At 36.3% G+C, this 20663-nt stretch overlaps 2 protein-coding genes across 7 annotated transcripts in view; both read right to left on the bottom strand.

The window, feature by feature from the left end:
• TTC33 (tetratricopeptide repeat domain 33) overlaps nucleotides 1-1515 on the bottom strand; it is a 44938-nt gene extending 43423 nt beyond the window's left edge. The window contains exon 1 of one of the 3 annotated variants that reach the window (XM_058564180.1): nucleotides 1418-1515. The gene's annotated coding sequence lies outside the window, so the exon portion shown is untranslated. Of the gene's footprint in view, nucleotides 1-1185; nucleotides 1346-1417 lie in introns of those variants that run through there. The other 2 variants (XM_058564179.1, XM_058564178.1) reach the window with 2 other exon arrangements.
• A 3536-nt stretch (nucleotides 1516-5051) lies between these two features.
• The window catches only part of PRKAA1 (protein kinase AMP-activated catalytic subunit alpha 1), a 31143-nt gene continuing 15531 nt past the window's right edge, over nucleotides 5052-20663 (bottom strand). For 2 of the 4 annotated variants that reach the window (XM_058564173.1, XM_058564175.1), the window contains 7 exons: nucleotides 20315-20359; nucleotides 17369-17513; nucleotides 16073-16160; nucleotides 13862-14086; nucleotides 11110-11596; nucleotides 10872-10998; nucleotides 5052-8000 (listed from right to left, as the gene is read on the bottom strand). In XM_058564173.1, the coding sequence (XP_058420156.1) occupies nucleotides 7756-8000; nucleotides 10872-10998; nucleotides 11110-11596; nucleotides 13862-14086; nucleotides 16073-16160; nucleotides 17369-17513; nucleotides 20315-20359 (1362 nt within the window). In that variant the 3' untranslated portion in view covers nucleotides 5052-7755. The remainder of the gene's footprint in view (nucleotides 8001-10871; nucleotides 10999-11109; nucleotides 11597-13861; nucleotides 14087-16072; nucleotides 16161-17368; nucleotides 17514-20314; nucleotides 20360-20663) is intronic. The other 2 variants (XM_058564174.1, XM_058564176.1) reach the window with 1 other exon arrangement.

Below are 20663 nucleotides of genomic sequence, written 5' to 3'. Positions count from 1 at the left end.
ACTTGAGAAGAATAGAAAAGATCTGAAATAGTCATTGTGGAGTACAGGAAAAGTGAAACAAGGGATGAGTAAAGATATCAAACAATATCAAGGGCCCACTAAGGGTAAAAAGCACGAAACTGCTACCAAGGCCATTAGTTTTATATTTTTACAGTTTTATATTTTCTTCAAAATTGTCTGGAGACCACAAGAGTATAGTCAACACAATACAGCTTAAGTGCAATTAGAGAGTAAACAAAAGATGTTACGACGTCAGAGAAGAGACACTTGATGCTTCCTGAAGGGATAAGTTTCGAAGAATAAGTTAGCTAGGTTTGAAAGGACGGTGCGTTCCAGAACATATGCAAAACACTTCCTGCCTCAGAACTTTTAACACCCCGAGTTGATTCAGATATCTTAAACAGTACGAGTTTATTGTTCCTCTAAAGCTATCTGAACATGAAATTAAAACTTCTTATATAGAAGGCTTTCCTGAATCCATAGTTAGATGCACAAGGCATCAATATCCTAACCTTTACATTTTTTTTCACCAGGATAAGAAATCATACGGGTAAATCATAATCATATGGGATTCATATTAAACTCATGAAACAACACAAATTCATTTTATATAGAATTACAGTTAGTGAATGCCATGAAAATTCTAAACAACGACGTTGTATTCTAAATTCTTTTGCTGGTACAATGATCCCTATAGTAGCGCTCAATTACTGTCTATGGAAATTGTGACCGTTTACCCAGCCACAAGCCAGAGAGAATGCCTGTCTTCACTGCGTCGGAGGATGCAGCACCCCAGGCGAGAAACCACTGGAGGAATACGATCAGGAAATCAAAACAGCATCCTTCCGGGTACAGGGATGTATTCAGAAGTGAGGAATTCAAGAAACAATGGGCCCGAAAATATCACCGCAACAGAAACCAGTATTGGCGACTTTCCTTCATTTTCCATAACAATAAAAATGTGCGAAGTTCATACAGGCTGCCCTGGACGTCACCTGAGAGTTCCCCAGCCCCGCCCTCCGCCACAGACACCACCAAGGAGGGGTGGAAAGAGGCTGGGATCCGCCCTCCCAGCGCTACGGAGAGATCCAAGCCGCACGGTCAGCCTACGGAGTGCGGCAGCCGCCCCAGGCGCGGGGGCATGGGCGGCCCGACCCCCAGACGTGCTCGTCCCTAGAGACCAACCTTAGTGTCCCGACTCTGCCACAGTGTGGTTGAATCTCACCTCCGACTTCTGAAGCTCCTTTCTCCCCCGACCACAAACCCACTCGCCTCGTTTGCGTCTCTTCCTCCGGCTTTCACCACGCACCGAGTAACCCCAGTTACCTGATAACCACTCCCCAAGTCCCGTGTTTACATTCCGCTTGACCTTTGCCCACCGGAAACGGAAATTATGTCCAACATCCTGCTTGCTTACCTTGGGCGCCTGGTCTCTCAAGAAATGAAGTTGCCCGACCCACGGATTCCGAACCGTGCAGAGAAGCGGGCGAGGAAGAGGCGAGTCTCAGAGCCTTTGTCTCATGCCAGTCTCTTCCCCGGGACCACAACTCCCAAAAGTCACCGCGGCCGCCCCCATCCCTGTTACCCTCTGGGATTTGTAGTTCGGACCACCGCGGCCCGGAGCGCCCTCTAGCAGCAGCCCGAAGCGTCGGCCGCGTGGGCGATCGCAATGCAGAGACACGAGAAACTGCGGCTGCGCGGGCTGAGGTGCGCGCGGAGGGAGTGAGTCCCGGACAAACCGCGCGGCTCACGCAGTCAGCGGGTAAAGCAGTCGAGGCGGGGGCGTGCTCTGAAAGAGTTGACAACCTAGCTGATGAGGCCGAGCAGATGCGGAGGACAGACGCAAAACTCGATTGAAAATGGGTTCAGGGGAGCCGATCAGAGAGGGCCGTGGTTGAATTGTAGGCTTCACGTCGGAAAAACATATCAGTTGGACCCAGAAGAGAGAATTATGGCCTGAAAATGGCTGTGGCTCATGTCTTGAAAATAAAGTGGGGAAATGTAACCCAGGAAAGTGTTTAGGAAATGGAAAAATTAAGATTGTTAACTTATCAAGGTAGCTATCTTGTGCAAAGGAAGACCATTTTCGTAGACTAGGCTTTCTCAACCTCAGCACTGTAACATTTCAAACCGGCTAATTCTTTGTTGGGGGAAGAGGGGCTCTGCTGTGTGCTGTAGGCTGTCTAGCAGCATCCCTGGTCTCTATGCACTAGATGTCTTTAGCATCCACTACCACCACCACCATCACAAGTTGTGACGACCAAAAATGTCTCCAGACGTTGCCAAATGCCCCTGGAAGAAAAATCATCGCACCACCCCTGCCCCATTGAGAACCGCTGATGTGAACCAATGATTCTCAGACCTCAGAGGGTAACCAAGACCTTTTCAAAAGTCAAAACTATTTTCATACTAATAGGAAGACATCATTTGCCTTTTTCACAATGTTGACATTTGCACTGATAGTGGAAAAGCAGTGGTGGGCAAAACTGCTGGTGCCTCAGCACAAATTAAGACGATACCAAACTGTACTAGAAGCCATTGTATTCTTCACCACCACACACTCGTAGCAGGGAAAAAAATACCGTCACTCAAGAATGTCCTTGATGAAGCAGTAAAAACTGTTTTATTAAAATGACCCTCCAGGGCTGGCCCTGTGGCTTAGCGGTTAGGTGCGCGCGCTCCGCTGCTGGCGGCCTGGGTTTGGATCCCCAGCATGCACCCACGCACTGCTTCTCTGGCCATGCTGAGGCCGTGTCCCACATACAGCAACTAGAAAGATGTGTAGCTATGACATACAACTATCTATTGGGGCTTTGGGGGAAAATAAATAAATAACATTATAAAAAAAATAAATAAAATGACCCTTGACCTTCTTAATATTCTGTATGACAAAATGGGAAGTACTCATAAAGTATTTCTGCTGTATGTTGAAGCATGATGTCTCCAGTAAAAGCACTTGTGAGACTGCATTATAAACTGAAGTAAATACTCTTTTCGTGGAATATAACTTTTACTCAGAAGAACGACTGACAGACCAACTAATTCAGACTTGGGTATTTGACAAAACTTTTCTTGAAAATGAACAAAGGGAGTCTGTTACCTCAAGAAAAACAAGTGACAGTGTTGCCACTGGTAAAATTCAAGAATTTAAGCAAAAATTATGATTTTGGAAAACTTGTTTGCCATAATGATCTTGACAGCTTCCCAATACTTCCAGACTTTTCTGATGAGATCAGTGGTGACACCAGATGTGATTTTTATTTATATTGTTAGATTAAATGCATCAACATTTGTAAGAGCTCCATAAATGAACCAGTATTTTCAAAATGATCAATGCATGATTGTGGTAGCCAGCTTCCAAGATAGCCTCCTATGATCCCTACTCCCAGCATTCACACTGTGCAGATCCTTCCCACATCATACCAGAGTTGTTCTGTTACCTACAGGATATGTATATTAATTATAAAAAACACTAAGGTGGTGGCAATGTTTCTTAATCTGGGTAGAGGTTTACATGGCCATGTTCACTGCAAACCTAAATACACTGAAAATTCATTGAGCCAAACAGTTATGATTTGTGCACTTTTCTGTACGTACCTCTATGAAAGTCTTTAAAAATATCTGTCTCCCTAACCAGACACTCAGAGCAGAATTTATGCCTTATGGTCACATTCATAGTGTTTGGTTCATAGTAGCCTTTTGAGGGGATATAGTTTGCAGAGTGAGTTATTAAGTAGTGCTTGAAGATGTACCCCTTTCGAGGGGTCTTTCCTAAATCTCTCAAATAATTTAACCTTGATCCATCCTATTCTGGTAAAGTCTATCTCCAAACTGTACATTTTCACACTTCACCCACCACTTCTCTACTTACTTTGGTCTCTGATCTTGATGTCCCTGATGATGTATTTAATACATTTCCCATGCTGTCTGTTTATAGACAACATGATCATCTTCCAAATTGCTAGAAATCTTCTAAATCTATCATAGTTAACATTTATTGACAGTCACAATAAATAGAACAGTCCATTTGTTTACAATAAATAGAACAGTTCAATAAATATTGATTTTTCAAACAAGAGAACTTCTTGTACAATTTTCTACAGTCAGGGTAAATACTTAGAGCAATTTATAAGTTCTCTAAAGAACAATCTTATGTGCTATTAATTAACACTCTTTAGTACTATTTTCTTTTCTTACAATTATCAAGCTATTTTAAGGATTTAGAATGCCAACAATCTAGCACAAGCCTGCCTAACAGTGCCAGACGGGATGGAAGATTTCACGCTAATTGGATTCTAACATAGTGGAATTCCAACCAAATCCAGTGTTAGCACCCAGAGACATGGTAACCGCTTTGGTTTTTATTGTACATATATTAATATTTTGTTCAGTTGGCTAATTTTTAGATGAAATTAAACTTAACTTAGTTGAGACAAAAGTCACAATGTTTGAGTGCTAAAATTTATTCAAGCACTATATTTTATATTTAGGCACATTGTTAAAAAGATGCAGATGGTCAGCCATGAACAAGAGCTTTCTTTTTTTCATTGTTTTTCCAGAAGTTAAAAAAGTTAAGCACACTGTAACAGATGAAAAATGTTTTCCTTTTTTATCCACTTTCTAAATCAAATTATTTGAAATTGTCTACTTAGATATACTCCAGTCAAAACATCCATGAACGTCTCAGAAATATTGTACCACAAAGATCGATTTCTACCCTACTACCAATTTAGTTATATTGTATGTGGAATTTTATTCATCTCGTCAGAACTCACAACAAAAATGAGATTTTTATTGTGGATGAGGGAGATGGAAGGAATTAAGGGGAAAAGATTTTAACGACACACATTTTTCTTTCATTCCAAAGGTGCCAGAGTATAGATGCATGAAATTCTACATCCAGCCACAGTCCACCCAACATTAATTCAACGTAAATGGTATTACTACAAGGTCAAAAGGGTGGGGGGTGGGCAGGGCAGAGGGCAGGACTTTTTGTAGAAAATCATTTAAAACTCTGAAAAACTACAAAAGCATCTCAAGAGAAAATATCATCAAAGTAAAAGCAATGGAGTTTATTTCAGTGAAATTATTTTAAATTAGATATGATATATTAAGCTCCCATATCCCGCAACCTGGTAGAAAAGTTCCTCTCAGTGAGAAATCATTTATTTTAATGGCAAAATTTTTACATATCAGTAAAATCTGTTATATTTAAAACTATGTATACAGTACATTTCTGGCAAAAACCTTATACATCTTTCAGTTGTCAAGACAAAGTAAAAATATGGTTGCATAAAATCACAAAAAATATAAATTGCTGAAAAGATAATAAAAAAAGATTAAAAATCATTTGCATTGACTCTCTTATATCTTCACTTAATAAGAATTTGCAAACTACAATAAATTTGTGAAAATTCTGATGCAACCTTGACACACTCAACCAAAAGTTATCATTTCAAATATCCCAGCTTAAAAAAGAATTTACTGCAATAGTCTGTGCATTTATACTATTTGTACAAGTGCAATATTTAAATATCTTCAAAATAAAACTCAGTAACTAAAAGGAATCACAATAACTTAAAAAAGAAGCAAAGTTTACAAAATTAACAATTTTTAGAAGGTCCTATTTAATTGGTTCCTCCTTTAGTTCCCCCCTCCCCTTAACAGCTAATAGAGACATTACGGCGATGTCTTAGTTTTATATACAAATATGTAACTTTAAAAATACAGTCTTCTGTTCTTAACAGCAGGAACAAAATGCTGCATTTAGAGACCCTACATGAAATCAATATCCCCAAAACAGAGGGCCACACACAAATTATAAATACAGTTTGAACTTATATTTAAATGGAACTCCTCTATTAATTTATACAGCTTTCCGATTTAAAGTTGAAGAGAACAAGCCCCAGACAAAAAAGAAAAAACATTTTTCTTTTAAATTCAGTGCATGTTTCTAGAGGTGCTGGAGCCAAATCTACAACTACAGTAATTATTTATGCAAGCTATCATGACATTTGAGTACATTACTGTCTGGTTACATGGGTGCTCACTGGATTTCCCAAACCAATCCTATAATACAGAGTCTTAAAAGAGAACAAAAGATAGCTCTGTTGCAATGGAAAAATGATTAATATCCCCCCCCAAAAAAATCAATTTCTTGAAGTTAAAATAGTATAAGGCAATTATGGGTGATAGTGGTTTTTTTATTTTTTATTAGCATACATGATACCAATTTTATCTGAGGTGACTTTAAATCTTCATTTACACCTATTATGTAATGCTATTACTAAGAGCAAGAAAAAGAAAATACGAATCAGAGATCTTAGGAAGATTAAGCATCTTTAGGCAGTTCTCATAATCCTACTTTTTAAAAAGTACTTAAAATCCAAAACAAATGTGACCATCTAGAAGAACTAACCGATTTGTTCCATATTTTATCAGAATAATAATGTCATATCTAAGGAGACATAACCAAATGCAATGTGTAAACTTTAGTTGAATCCTAGTTTGAAATAACCAACTATAAAAGAAATTTGGAGGACAACTGGGGAGATCTAAATATGCATGATTAGATGACATTAGGGAATTATTAATTTTATAATGGTGTTATGGTTTTTTAGGAAAATGTCATCATTTTTGGGAGATGCTTGAAATGTTGAGGGGTGATGAGTATGTCTGCAACATCCAAATGGCTCGGGGGGGAACAGCATATATATACAAGCATATATGTGTATAACTATATCTATATACACAGATATAGACAAAGCAAATATGGAAAAATGTTAAGTATTGAATCTAAGTGGTAGATACACATGTGATCACCCTTCAGACTTTCAATTTTTCTAAGAATGTTCATGATAAAATTTGGGAGAAAAAGTCTTATCTGAGCGTTTAAACAGTTTGTAAGAGATGTGCTTTCTGTGCACTGAATCAATTTAAAAGATACATAATCGAATGCTAGAAATTTCTACATACATTCAATACCGGCTGACATGATAAGCAGCAGAATTTGTGAGACTGGCAAAAACAAGATGATTTACGTACAGTATATGCAACTCAGCTCTTGTGACAAAAACAGCAATTTATGTACAGAATAGAGTGGGACAAGTTGTAAGATTAAACTTACTGCCTAGAGTATCTGAATATATAAGTTCTGTGTGTTTTTGGACTTACCAAGCTAAAGAAAAAATTCTAATTGTGTCTAAAACCTTTGATGTGACTTACCATATACTACAGAATATTAAGGGGAGATATGGAAGAGTCATCCAGACTGTCCCTACTGTTGGAAGATAGATGCTATTCAAGAAGTTAAGGAGCTCAGAAAACAAAATCATCTATAAAGGTCTCTGGGGATTCTACGCAAATATTTATTGAATACATTTATGAAGCAAATATATAACACATCAACATGTAATAATATATCAAGGCCTTTATGGTAAATTAATATTCTACAAAGCCCTGTGTACACTAAATATAAAATAGCCAAAAATCAAGCGAGCCTGAGAGTCCTATAATTCATTGTGTATATTATATTATGCTATATGCCTACTCAACAATGAACAACAAAATTATCTTAATTCATTTTTGCACATTAGGCTTTTAACTATTAATCACATTCCAATCCCTGTGCAAATTGCATTCCAAAAGGCCAATCTTCAGTTATAGTTATATATAACTTGATTATAAATGGAAGCATTTGGCTATGATTTATTATACATGCTTATTGCTCTCAAAGAAATAAGCAAAGTTTTAGGTTTACTGTGCAAGAATTTTAATTAGATTCGCACACATCTCAAAAAATTCTATCGTGTGACTTCCAGGTCTTGAAGTTAAGTCAACAGGAGAAGAGTCAAGTGAGGTCACTGATGAGGTAAGAGAAGCTTCTGAGGATTTTCCTGGAGCCTCAGCGTCTGAATCATTCCTTTGGCAAGATCGATAGTTGCTAACGGATCCCGATCTCTGTGGAGTAGCAGTTCCGGATTTGGCTTCAGTAATTTCATCTGGGTAAATAAAATTTCTATTTATTATAATCCACAATACTCCCTCCCAATTTTTTTAATGGTAATTTGCTTCTTTGAGTGAGACCACTGACCAGCTATCAAAAATGTGTTTATTTTGAATACCTTCTAAAACAGAGGCAATGAATCTGTGTTAAAACACTCGCCTTTTATACACACAGTATGTATTCTCCTGATGACTAATGGAGATTGAGTCTAGTATAGAGCTACTCATCAGTCTTGCAATCCAAGATTAAGAGCCCAATAAACTAATAAACATTGTTACCTAGCAATAAAAATTAATCCCTCTATATTAAAATCATACAACAAATGCACTTAAGTTTTGCAAGGAATCTTAGAAATCACCTTATCCAACTCCTCCTTTTATTGATAAGAAAACATAAACCCCCAAAAGTTAAGTGACTTGCCATAGGAAACAAATGAACAGAGAGGGAAATTAGAATCCAAGTCTCCTAACTCTCATCTCAGTGCTTTTCACTCTCCCACTTTCTCTCCATATTTGATTCAAGATCTCATAAAAGAGCAACAATTCTACTGAACAAAAATCAAGGAAAATTTAAAGTTGGGAACACAATATAAAAACAATAAATGGTCATTCAATTGGTAAATCCAGGTAAATAAGGTTGGGAATCTGATCCAAATACAGTGAGAAAAATAACACTCATATCTCAGACTGCATTAGTGTGCGTTATCAGGTAAATACCCTGTAGACATAAAGATAAGCAGACAAACAGGTTTGGCCAGCATATCACAAACCTGTGTCTTTCTGATACTATGTAGCTACTATCTTTGAGTTTATAAAGAAGGCAAAAAATTCATAGGTGAATCTCATCTGATAATTCCATACAATCTTAGATGAACAAAAGTGGCAACATACCTTAACTCAATCGATTGGCCAATGAAGAACTGGCATAAACTTGTACTTAATTAAAGGCTCTGTGTGTGACAGAACATTTATATATACATCTATACCGTTTTATAAATATTCTCTTGGGTAAAGAAAGAGAATGTTTACTTGAATTATGAGTCAAGTGTGTTCCATCAGGCTTTTTAATAGATAAGGTAAATTAGCTTTAAGAGTGTATACGCATGGGAAATCTGAATTAATGTAAATTTCAAACCATGTTATGATATTGCACCATTTACTAGAAGTCTGTTATAATTTATTCATTTATTTATGCATATATTTTTCCATTTAAAAATAAAAACAACAAAAACAAAAATGTCTGCTTTCTACAATTAATAATTTACCTCTATCAATCTAAATAGCTGAAGGGATATTCTGGCAAACTATACCTAATGGTAATCAGAGATATATTTTCTGAGTTTAGATTTTCATTTTCAAACTATTAAAACATGAAAACAATATTCCACATAATGTTTCTTTAATAAATTCAAGGAGGCATCTGAAGATCTTACAGTGCAGCAGTCATTTTTTTGATGACCAATTCAAAGACTTAACTTAAAATTTTAAATATTTCAGTAATTTGATCATCAGGTTGTCTATGACTGTTTATGATTCTAGGTAAATAAATGTACAGCAGACCTGGTTTAAGGTTAACACTGTCACTTTTAACTAATTATGATAGTTATCTTGGACATAAAATGCTTTAGTCCCAAGAATTCATATACAGTACATTCCAAAGAAAACTGATTATTTAAGAACATTTTACTGAAAGGTAAATAAAATTGGAATCATGTAACTCTCACAAAATTAATACAGGATGCATATCTCTGATTACGTCTCTATGGTTAGGCTAGGAGGAAAAGGCTAGCTCAGAAGAAAAAAATAACCATAAGTCCCTAAAGTGTACCAAATATTTCCTTCTCAGTCCCCTGAAAGAAACCTAACTCAGCAAATAATTCCTTGTCCTATGAGCTACTAATCAAATCTATTTACAGTGCCTCATCACTCAACTCTAAAAGCTAATAACTGTACTCTAATTCTATTTTTTGGTGAGGAAGCTCTGTTGCCAGGCTTCCTCTTTTTGCTTGAGGAAGACTGTCTCTGAGCTAACATCTGCGCCAACCTTCCTCTATTTTTTATGTGGGACGCCACCACAGCATGGCTTGATGAGCAGTATATAGGTCTGTGCCCAGGATTGAACCTGCGAACTCCGGGCCGCCAAAGCGGAGTGCACGAACTGAACCACTACGCCACTGGGCCGGCCCTGTACTTTAATTCTTACAAGAAAAAGAAAAATTTTATTAAATATCAGATATAAAACATATTTAATAACAAAAAATTACAGAAAAGTCAACATTTGTTTCTAAATAAAACATTTTATCTAACAAAAATGAACCACACCAAAAAACAGAAATGTGGCAGAAACTATCACTTTAGGATCAGACTGCATCTGGCTTTAGGATTTCCCAAAAAGGTAATCTTAAAAGGACAATACAGGGCCGGCCCGGTGGCGTGGTGGGTAAGTTCGCATGTTCTGCTTTGGTGGCAGCCCGGGGTTCACAGGTTCGGATCCCAGGCACAGACCTACATACCACTCATCAAGCCATGCTGTGGCAGCATCCCATATAAAAAATGGAGGAAGACTGGCACAGATGCTAGCTCAGGGACAATCTTCCTCAAGCAAAAAGAAGAAGACTGGCAACAGATGTTAGCTCAGGGCTAATCTTCCTCACCAAAAAAAAAAAAGGACAATACACTATAAAATTACAAGAAGAAGATTCACAAATGTTGACATCACAAATGCACCAAATCTCACATTTTAATATTCTTTTGCTATTGAATTACTAGGAATAATTCAAGAAGCTTCAAAAGAACCAAGACTAAAAGGCCAAGGTAAGTAACAAGGTCTAATATGTCAACTGCGTTGCGTTGTGTGACGTACATACCATCAATACTACGGAAATCCAATAAGTATGTTCTACTATCCACTTGGTATAACTGTAGACTCATTTTGGAGTAGGTGCTTGTCACAGGATTCTTCCTTCGAACACGCAAATAATATGGGTTTACAACCTAGCATATGGTATGGACAAAAACAGAGTCAAAAGCAATTCTTCTAGAAAACATTTTCAGACTACAGGTTTGCCAAATGTGCCAACAATCAGAATGCTCTTTCTTTCTTACCTTCCATTCATAATCCAGTTGTTTAATCGCTCTACAAACTTCTGCCATGATATCATTGGGTCGACTTTGACTTCTGATTCCCAAATGCCATTTTGCTTTCCTTACACCTTGGTGTTTGGATTTCTGTGGATTTAATTCATCAAGGGTATGGCGTGCCCGTGGTGTTTCAGCAACCAAGAATGGTACTCTTTCAGGATGGGGCCGAGTGAAATGGTGATCATCAAGAAAAGAATCAGGTGGGCTTGTCGCCAGGTAAAAATCTTTGGCCTCATTCATTATTCTTCTGTTATCGATTATGAGGTGGTAGGCAACTGCCAAAGGGTCCTGGTGATTTCTGTTATAAAGACAGCTGAGAACCTCCTCTTCTGAGCATTCAAATTTTTCACATACTTCTTTTAAGGCTTCATCATCAATCATGGTTGAACTATATGATGGATCCTCAGGAAAGAGATATTTTGGAAGGTCCTGTTTAAACCATTCATGTTCCCTAAGAGAAAATGGCAGAGTCAGGAGAAGGATTTTGAGTAGAGATGAGATTGAAAATAGCAGTTTGAGGAATTTAGGATATTTGTGTTTATACTCTTATGGCATTATCATTTTTTAAACTGAGATTTTCCTCTTCTGGCTCACATTTTATTGTATGTATTGGGGGAAATGCTCCAGCCTCCCTCTGATTTTAAGAGGCAGAAAGCATTGCTGTAGCAACAAGAAATGTGTACACTTTTATTTAAAGTTTTGGAACAAATGACAATGACAAACAAATGACAAAGACTAGCTTATTTCCAGCTCAGAAAGAGAACATATTCTGTGGGCTTCATTATAATACTCTTCTGATATAATGTTAAGTGAAAAAAATATAACAACAACAAAAATAGACAACTACCATCGAGTGCTTACTAGGTGGTAGGTTTTAAGCTAAACACTTCATATACATTATCTGACTTCATTCTCAAAACAACTCTATGAAGATAATAATATCCCCTTAAATGAAGGAACTGAGAATTTCCCAACTTCACATATAAAAGGACATGTTTGAGTTGAACTGTGTCAAAAACTATGCTGAAACTAAAACATCAAGAGAGGAAACACCCAAAAGAACAATGATTATCTTCTGGGTGATGGAATCAAAGATCATTTTAGTTCTCTATTTTTTTTTTTGTCATTTTCCAAGTCTTTTCCAATTGTCACGTTACATTTAAATCGGAAAAATATGTATAACACAAGAAAAAGCATCTCTCACTTAGATATTTTAAAATACAGTCATGCTCTGAATAATGATGTTTTGGTTAACGATGGACCACATACACGATGGTGGTCCCATAAGATTAGTACCATGCAGCCCAGGTGCGCAGTAGGCTACATCATCTAGGTTTGTATATGTACACTCTATGACGTTCCCACAATGATGAAATCGCCTAATGACGCATTTCTCAGAACGTATCCCCATCGTTAAGAGACGTACTACCGTATAAATTTTAGAGAATGATTTGTCCTTTTCCTCTGGTGGTAAAGTCATGCCCTGCCAATCACGGTCTCTTTTTTAGCCAGTCTACAGCATATGGACTAAAAGGAAAGGAATCAAGCTTTAAGTTCTACATATGCTCTTTCCTTCTTCCTCATTACCCTAATGCTTTCTTATTTACTATTCCTAGATCTACATCTGATTTCTTTCTTCCTTGTTCCTCCAGCTCAGAGAAATGTGCTATCTAACCATTAGAAGACCAAAAGAGAAACTGCCACAGGGAAAAAAAGAGAAGGAAACAATGATGGCAGAAGAAACAAAGTTTGCAGTGATTTTTTCAAGTCTTCGTCAGAAATGGCTCGCCCAAATGTGAGAAGTAGATTTGTCATCGTTACTACTGCCTTACTTAAACTCTTAGGTTGAACCACATGAAACTGGCAATATTGAGGGATTTTTTTACCTACAAAACAGCAATTTCATATGTGATTCAATGTACGCTACTGCAAAAAAAAATCATTGATTAAAATTTTCTCATTCCTTGAGATGAACAAAAGGAAAAAATACAATAATTCATGAGATCAGAACTCAAAGAGCAACACATAAACTTACTACTATAAAGTATTAATCCTGATGAGACTACATAAAACTCAAATATGAAGCATACTATAGAAAATTTTAAAGCCACTACAAAATCTAACACCCCACCAGGATCCTTTTTATTTTTCATTAGCTTTTGTTTTTAATTTAAAAAGTAATATAGGGGCCGGCCCGGTGGCGCAAGCGGTTAAGTGCGCGCGCTCCGCTGCGGCGGCCCAGGGTTCGCTGGTTCGGATCCCGGGCGCGCACCGACGCACTGCTTGGTAAGCCATGCTGTGGCGGCGTCCCATATAAAGTGGAGGAAGATAGGCACAGATGTTAGCCCAGGGCCGTCTTCCTCAGCAAAAAAAAAGAGGAGGATTGGCGGATGTTAGCTCAGGGCTGATCTCCTCACAAAAAAAAAAAAAATAAATAAAAAAAAAGTAATATAATGTTCACTGTTACAATTTCAAAACAAAGAAAGATGCTTAAGTAAAAAGTGAAAGCCCTCCCTCCTACCAATCTTATGGCCCTAAGGAAGCCAGTTTCGTGTGTATTTTTAAATAGCAAAATAAAATAAATAAATGTGTCTACACTGTCTTTTTTAACATAAAAACAGGATTACCTTGTACATACTGTCTTGCAACTTTTTCTTTCACTTAACTTATATCATTGATACTATTAGATCTGATGATCTCCAAGTTGCTTTATTACCTGATATCTTTGATTGTGGCCCTCTTCATGGGATCCACCTGCAGCATATGTTTCAAAAGGCTAATCACAGATGGATTTAAATACTGAGGGGTATAAAAGATCCCATCGCATATCTTCTTAAAAAGAGTTGGCACATGATCATCATCAAATGGAAGGGTTCCACATAATAAAGCATAGAGAATAACCCCACTGCTCCATATATCTACCTCTGGGCCTGCATACAATCTGTAACAGGAAATAACAGTTGGATTAAAGAATCATAAGTAACTTAAGAGTCAATCAATTAAAAATGTTAAATATGGATACTTCATAAAGAATTATCAGTCAGAATATGGTTTCAATAGTCACTGCTGTACACTACACATAAAGATTCTATACTAATTCTATCAGTATTATCTTTGAAAACAAAAGTTAAGAATTTTTTTAAGTTATAGACTATAGCTAAAATTCTGTTCTTACTACAATCCTCATGAGATTCAACCAATAGGGCCAACCCTTGAACAAATATTTCATTACTAAATTTAAAACCATTGTTTTTGGTTACAGAGGAGAGATTAAATGATCTTTCATCAACTGAGAATGTTCTTTAGTGATGGACTCGAAACCTACTCTCCCCAATAACCCAAGACCTCCTACCAAGGTAAAAGGGGCCTTCAGCTGTGCAAGAAAGCCAAGCTAACTCGTTCATAGAAGATTTTAAACTCCTATATGCTATACACTCTAGCCAATTGACTTAACTAGCTGCAGACTAGTTAGATAACCCATTCAAAATCTGGCTTCAGGGAAAGGATGTCTTTAAATTGGTCAAATAAATTGTTGAACGGATCAATAAATATTGTTTTCAAAGTAAGTTTCCATTCATCCAGACCTCACAGAAAGACCCCATCCAAACTGGGAAAATTAGACTTCACTAATGGCCCATTGCATATATGCAGAACTACATTTCTTTTTATTCATTTAATTAACACTGCCCCCAGTATCCAGGTCTTGAATTGTTTTCTTCCCAAAAGAATTTAGACAATACAAAGATAATGGTGAAGCTTGATAAATCTAAAATTAGATACTTCTGCCTTATTCATAGCCATGCTTTTACTCTCTAAGCAGGCTAGGCAAGCAAGCTTATGAAAATAGAAAGAAAATACTACAATACTACAATATTTCTGCACTCCAAATGAATGAGGATGTGAAACATTAAAACAAAGAAATGTGGTTTGAGTGAAAGAACATTAAAAGTTAATTATAAAAACTAGTAAACTTAACCTTCTCTGTTTTCAATTTCAGTGTTATAGTGAAGAACAATTACCCTTTAAAAAATTAAATTTTCCTATCATCTAACCTAGTTGAAAAGCTGCACTGTACAAAGATCCTCATGTTCTCAATGCTAGTGGTTAGTAAATTAAGAGGTCAGAATTCTTATAACGGTGCAGTCTCTAAAAGATTTAAACAATCAAAATTTAAAATAAATGAAGTCTGAGCCAGCCTGGTGGCATAGTGGTTAAGTTTGCATGCTCTGCTTCGGTGCCCCGGGGTTCGAGGGTGTGGATCCCGGGTGCGGACCTACACACAGCTCATCAAGCCATGATGTGGTGGCGTCCCACGTACAAAATAGGGGAAGATGGGCACAGATGTTAGCTCAGCAACAATTTTCCTCAAGCAAAAAGAGAAAGATTGGCAACAGATGTTAGCTCAGGGCCAATCTTCTTCACCAAAAAAAAATAAAGTCTGAAGATTTTATCAATACTTCAGTCCAATTCCCCAAGACACCTTACCATAAAACCTAAAGCTACTACAAAATGCCACCTATTTGAAAAATTAAAGGTACACATTACACTTTTAATTTTTCATCTAAGTAAATAGTAAACCATTTCTAACTACTAGATATTTCTGTATTATTCAACTTTTTAATGTCTTACCTACCTTTAAAACTCACTAGTTTTAAACCTTCAATTTCTTCCACCAGGGAAAAAGGTGCAAGTCCTCTCATCTAACTACTTTAATATAATATTGACTTGCAAACCAACATTCTCTCCTATAAATGGAGTCCTTAACACTTATTCACTTATAATGTTTTATTCTTAGAACACTTTCTGGATAAAAGAATAAGCCTTAAATTTGTTTCCTTTCACTAGGATTAAATATGACATTATAGACTAACAAACTCTAAGAGAAAAAGGCAATTACAAATGTATGGGGGTAGGTGTCAAATACTACCTTCCTGAAATTACTTCTGGTGCAGCATAGTTGGGTGAGCCACAACTTGTTCTTAAAAACTCACCATCTGACATCATGTTTGAAAGACCTGAAAATACACAAAATCAACTACTCAAGATTTCCCAAGAACAAAAATAAAACCAAAACTCCATTAAACAATAAAATTGAGTTTGCATTAAAGTGATAAATCATCATTTTATTCTTTACTTCAACAAAATCCTACAGCCTTTACTGTTCCCAAATATTTTACCATTATGCCCTAAAATCTGTAATCTATTTCAATATTTAAAGGTAGTGCATTGTTGGAGTTTAATGAGTATATATTAAGCAACTGGTTATTCTGCTTATTGGAATAAAGTTGACATGTTTAAGTTTTATTAGTACAGAAATTACTGGGAAAAAAATGTAGAACAGATGATAAGAATTAAAATTCAAAGTTTCTATTAACCCTGTTCCGATTCTTTAAAAAAATAATAATAATAACTTTGAATATCAAAGTTTCTTCATAGTTTTACTCCAAAAAGAAATCTCTGCCTCCTCAAAAATGCACTCTGCAAACATAATCATGACAACTGAGGAATAAGAAAGTCAAATAATTCAGTTACAAAAAAACCACAACAGTAGCTCGGAGGTGGCTGGCACTGTTCAGTGAATCTCTAGAGATTAAAAAATATATATTCAAAACTGAGGAAAATATTTATAAGAATCTCCTCTGATTTGAACTGAAGCTAAGCAAAAAAGACATGGAGAGATTCATTTTTCTTAGGTTTATTAATGTCAATGGCAATTTATATAGGAAATAAAGAAAAAATAAATTCATTTTTGACAATCAAAATAATGTTCCTCAAGCTGACATTACGCTTTTCTGTCATTTAAAATATTTTAATTTTTTTTTTTTTAAATAATTTGGTTCATATAGTTTTCCTTCTGGCTTTCAAAGTTTAAATAACTCCATCCCAGTCTCTTCCCTCTTGCTCCATACTTTATCACAAGAACACACTGGAAATAAGGTTGCTAACTTCTCCTTCACTTATAATAGTTCTTTTTTCAAATGATGTCTCCAATGCTGCCAATTTAAATTATTTACCTACTATGATAAAACTCAATTTTAAAGACATAAAGGTAAGAAAAGAGAATTCCCTATCTTTTCCCCCTTTTTGTATGCTCATAGACAAAATGGTAAGGATATACTATTTTGGGACAGTCAGTCTATTCCATAGAAGTAAAAGTTATCTGAAGAATGCTACTGATGTTCGTTAAACATAATGCATATATGAAATATAAAAATCTGCTTACCAAAGTCAGCTATCTTTGCATTCATGTGTGCATCAAGCAGGACATTTTCAGGTTTCAAGTCTCTATGGACCACCATATGCCTGTGACAATAATCCACACCAGAAAGGATTTGTTGGAACAGACGTCGACTTTCTTTTTCATCGAGCTAAGAAAAAGTAGAGAGGCATCTTAAAGGTGTGTCTTTCAAAAGAAACTATAATTCTCCAACTTATAAAACTGTCAAAATGCATGAAACCTTCCAATTGAACCTCACGCATGAGATACTTTTGAAATGGGGAGGAGATACATGTAGCACAAAACAGAAATGTTAAGAGGATCTTGGAACCCAAATCAGTAACTCAACTCTCTCATATTATCACTCTCACGACTACACTGTAACAGCTTGTTTTCCTCTGTATCTCATGAGCTATTTCAAATAGTTTCAATTTCTACTTGAAACGAGGCATGTTTTCTCCTATAAATTAGAAATGTTTCATCCTTCATTCCTTTAACAAACATTTATTGAACACCTTCAATGTGCCCTGCACTGTTTAGACACTCATGATATAGCAAGAAATAAAAAAGGCCCTAATCTAGTTCATGAAAATAGACAATAAACAAATGAATATAATGTCAAGGAGTGACAGTGCTTTGAAGAAAAATAAAGCAGGATTAGGGCACAGAGAGTTATGGGGCGGTGGGGGGGGATACTATTTTAGACTATCTGAGAAAGCACATTTAAGCATTGTTAATGAATTAGCAAGCAAAATATTACACGTCCTGAAATAAAAGACGTTTTAATTTCAACAAAAGAAAAACCTTAATTTATATGTTTTAGGAAATATAAAAGCATTTATCTTTAGTCTGCTTACTGAAAAAATTATCTTATGCTGCAACTACATTTTACTAAAGATTCTTTAAAAACTTCTCATTCTATTTATCCATATTTTCTTATTTTATGATGTTTTTTCCATAAGCGATAACCATTACTTGGACATGCCTCCTCCCAAGAACTCATATTTAATAAATAAGCTATTAATCCTCTAGGCTAAGGACTCTAATAAGCAATTCTCTAACACAGGTCACAAATTAGCATTCTAAAACCATAGGTCTACACCTTAAACGGCATGAATAATCTGGGAAAAAAGATGAACTAGTAATTTCTTTTGAAAGCAAAATTAAAACCACTAAAGTACTACAGATATCCTTCCTCTAGAGAAAATACTAACGCATTAGCAATCTAACACCTTTATTTCTAGAAGAATGTAGGTCCATTTTTTAATACAATTTTTTATATCAAATATACTAAGTGAAAACTAGAATGTGTTCTAAATGTGAAAGAGAAGAAAACTTAATTGATTAAACAAAACATAAGAGCTAAAACAGACAGGCTACAAAAAATGAAAATTACACTATATTAATAATACATGCAGTACAAGGGATGGAAGAGGGGAAGTCTACAAAGGAAGATTAGAAAAGCCAAAGCATATTTCCAGTTAAACATGGCACACTGAACCTTTGTCTCCACTCCTTGAAACATCACTAAAATGACAGTAGCATATAAAGACAGAAAGAGCAAGAGAAGAGACAGCAGTAGTCAAGAGGAGTCACCAAACTGGAGAGTGGATGAACAGTGATGAAGACTTCACCCGTCACAGAAAGCTGAAACCTAAGCCTACGGGGGTGGAAACCAATAATAAACTCGTCTACACACAGAACCCTGGAAAGGCTTAGAAATTGGAAGCATTGGGAATTTCTGAAGGGACAAGGGAGAGGTGAACTGAAAACAAGAGTATTAGTTGAAGTAAGAAGTTTTAAACTTAGCCCTACTGGGAAATAAGACCCATGATTTACTCTTTAGTAAGGCTGAACCAGCTCTGTTCTCAAGGACACTAAGGCAGAGACGAGGCCCCAGATGGAAAATATGGGGATTAAGTGAAAGTCAACATACTAACTAATGAGACTTGCAGGCCTCTTTTCCATTCAGCTCCTGGAGTCTGGCAGCTAATACCCTCAAAGAAATAGGAAGGTTTCTTCTGGAGCAACTATGTGATCCAAGGAAAAATATTTGTAATTATTGACATTTTGGTGTACCCTATTAAAACGGACAGGTCCCTACCTATTCAACCTTTAGGAAGGCCCACAAATCAATAAATTCCACCCAGATAAGCTTGGCATTTAGTACCTCATTCTCAAATATGAGTGCACAACCAAGAACCACCAGACATCTGAGGAAGGGCTGTGCACAAAAGAGAAGGACCAACAAAATGAACAGGAAAAAAACGGAGCAGGGAGCACAGAAGGTACAGAAACAATGCAGGGAACAGAAGACAACTTCTTTTTTAAACTAACTGTCATCCTCAGACAGATAAGTTTATTACATCTGTGGAGCAAAAATAGCCTGTTTAAAGAAAGAAAATTTCAGAAAACAAGAAAGAGACATTTGAAATAAAAAATATGAAAGCTGAAAACTTAATATGCAACAGGTGAAAATTGAAGAAAATTCCCATAATGTAAAGCACAATGACCAAGAAATGAAAAACACAAGAGAAAAGATAAGAACACAAGATAGCAATTCACCTTGTGCCTGTTTCCATTTTCCCAGGCAGAAAATTGGGGGGGCGGGGGGGGGGGGCTGAATAGAGAAGTAGAATACCTGACATTGAAATGAACCATGTTAAGAAATGGTAAAATCAAAATTAACTTGGTTATTGATGAAAAGAAACAGATATGCTGCATACAACAAATGAGTGAATGATATAAAGAACGTTAGATTGCGAGGGAAAAAAATTGGCTTCTCAGTGCTAGATACGGTTCCTCCAGAAAGGGGTTTTTGCATACCACATAACCTGGGTGTGAGACAAAGTACGGGTGGGGGGCAGTGTTCAGTTTTTGTATCTTAAGATACTGTTCAAAATGTCTTCTAAAGCTCCTTCCAACTCTAAATTCTTTAAGTCTAATTCCTACCTCCTTCATGGAGCCTGTTCTTACTACTCCAGGTACATCAGATTTCTGAAACCAAAAAATGAATGCAATTTAAATGTGGCTAGGGTTGACTCGCAAGGCCTAGATCTTTAAGTATTTAATAATAAATTTGTAAGGATTAAATATATACATTAAGATGTACATTAAAAGTATTTGTATGCCCCAAAAGCATAAGTCTGAGGATCATGAGTTCTGGGGTCTCGCCAATTCCATCATTAATAAATCACGTGACCTTGAGCAAATATATGAACTGTGAGCCTCAGTTTCTACATGTGTATAAGCAGGCTAAGGAGATAACCTCTAAGGTCCTTTCTAGCTCTAAATAGTCTAT

The sequence above is a fragment of the Diceros bicornis genome, chromosome 20 (genome assembly GCF_020826845.1).
Source record: "Diceros bicornis minor isolate mBicDic1 chromosome 20, mDicBic1.mat.cur, whole genome shotgun sequence".
NCBI classification, from domain to species: Eukaryota; Metazoa; Chordata; class Mammalia; order Perissodactyla; family Rhinocerotidae; genus Diceros; species Diceros bicornis.
The sequence above is the reverse complement of the archived record's forward strand: the minus strand, read 5'-3'. Positions and strand labels throughout refer to the sequence as shown.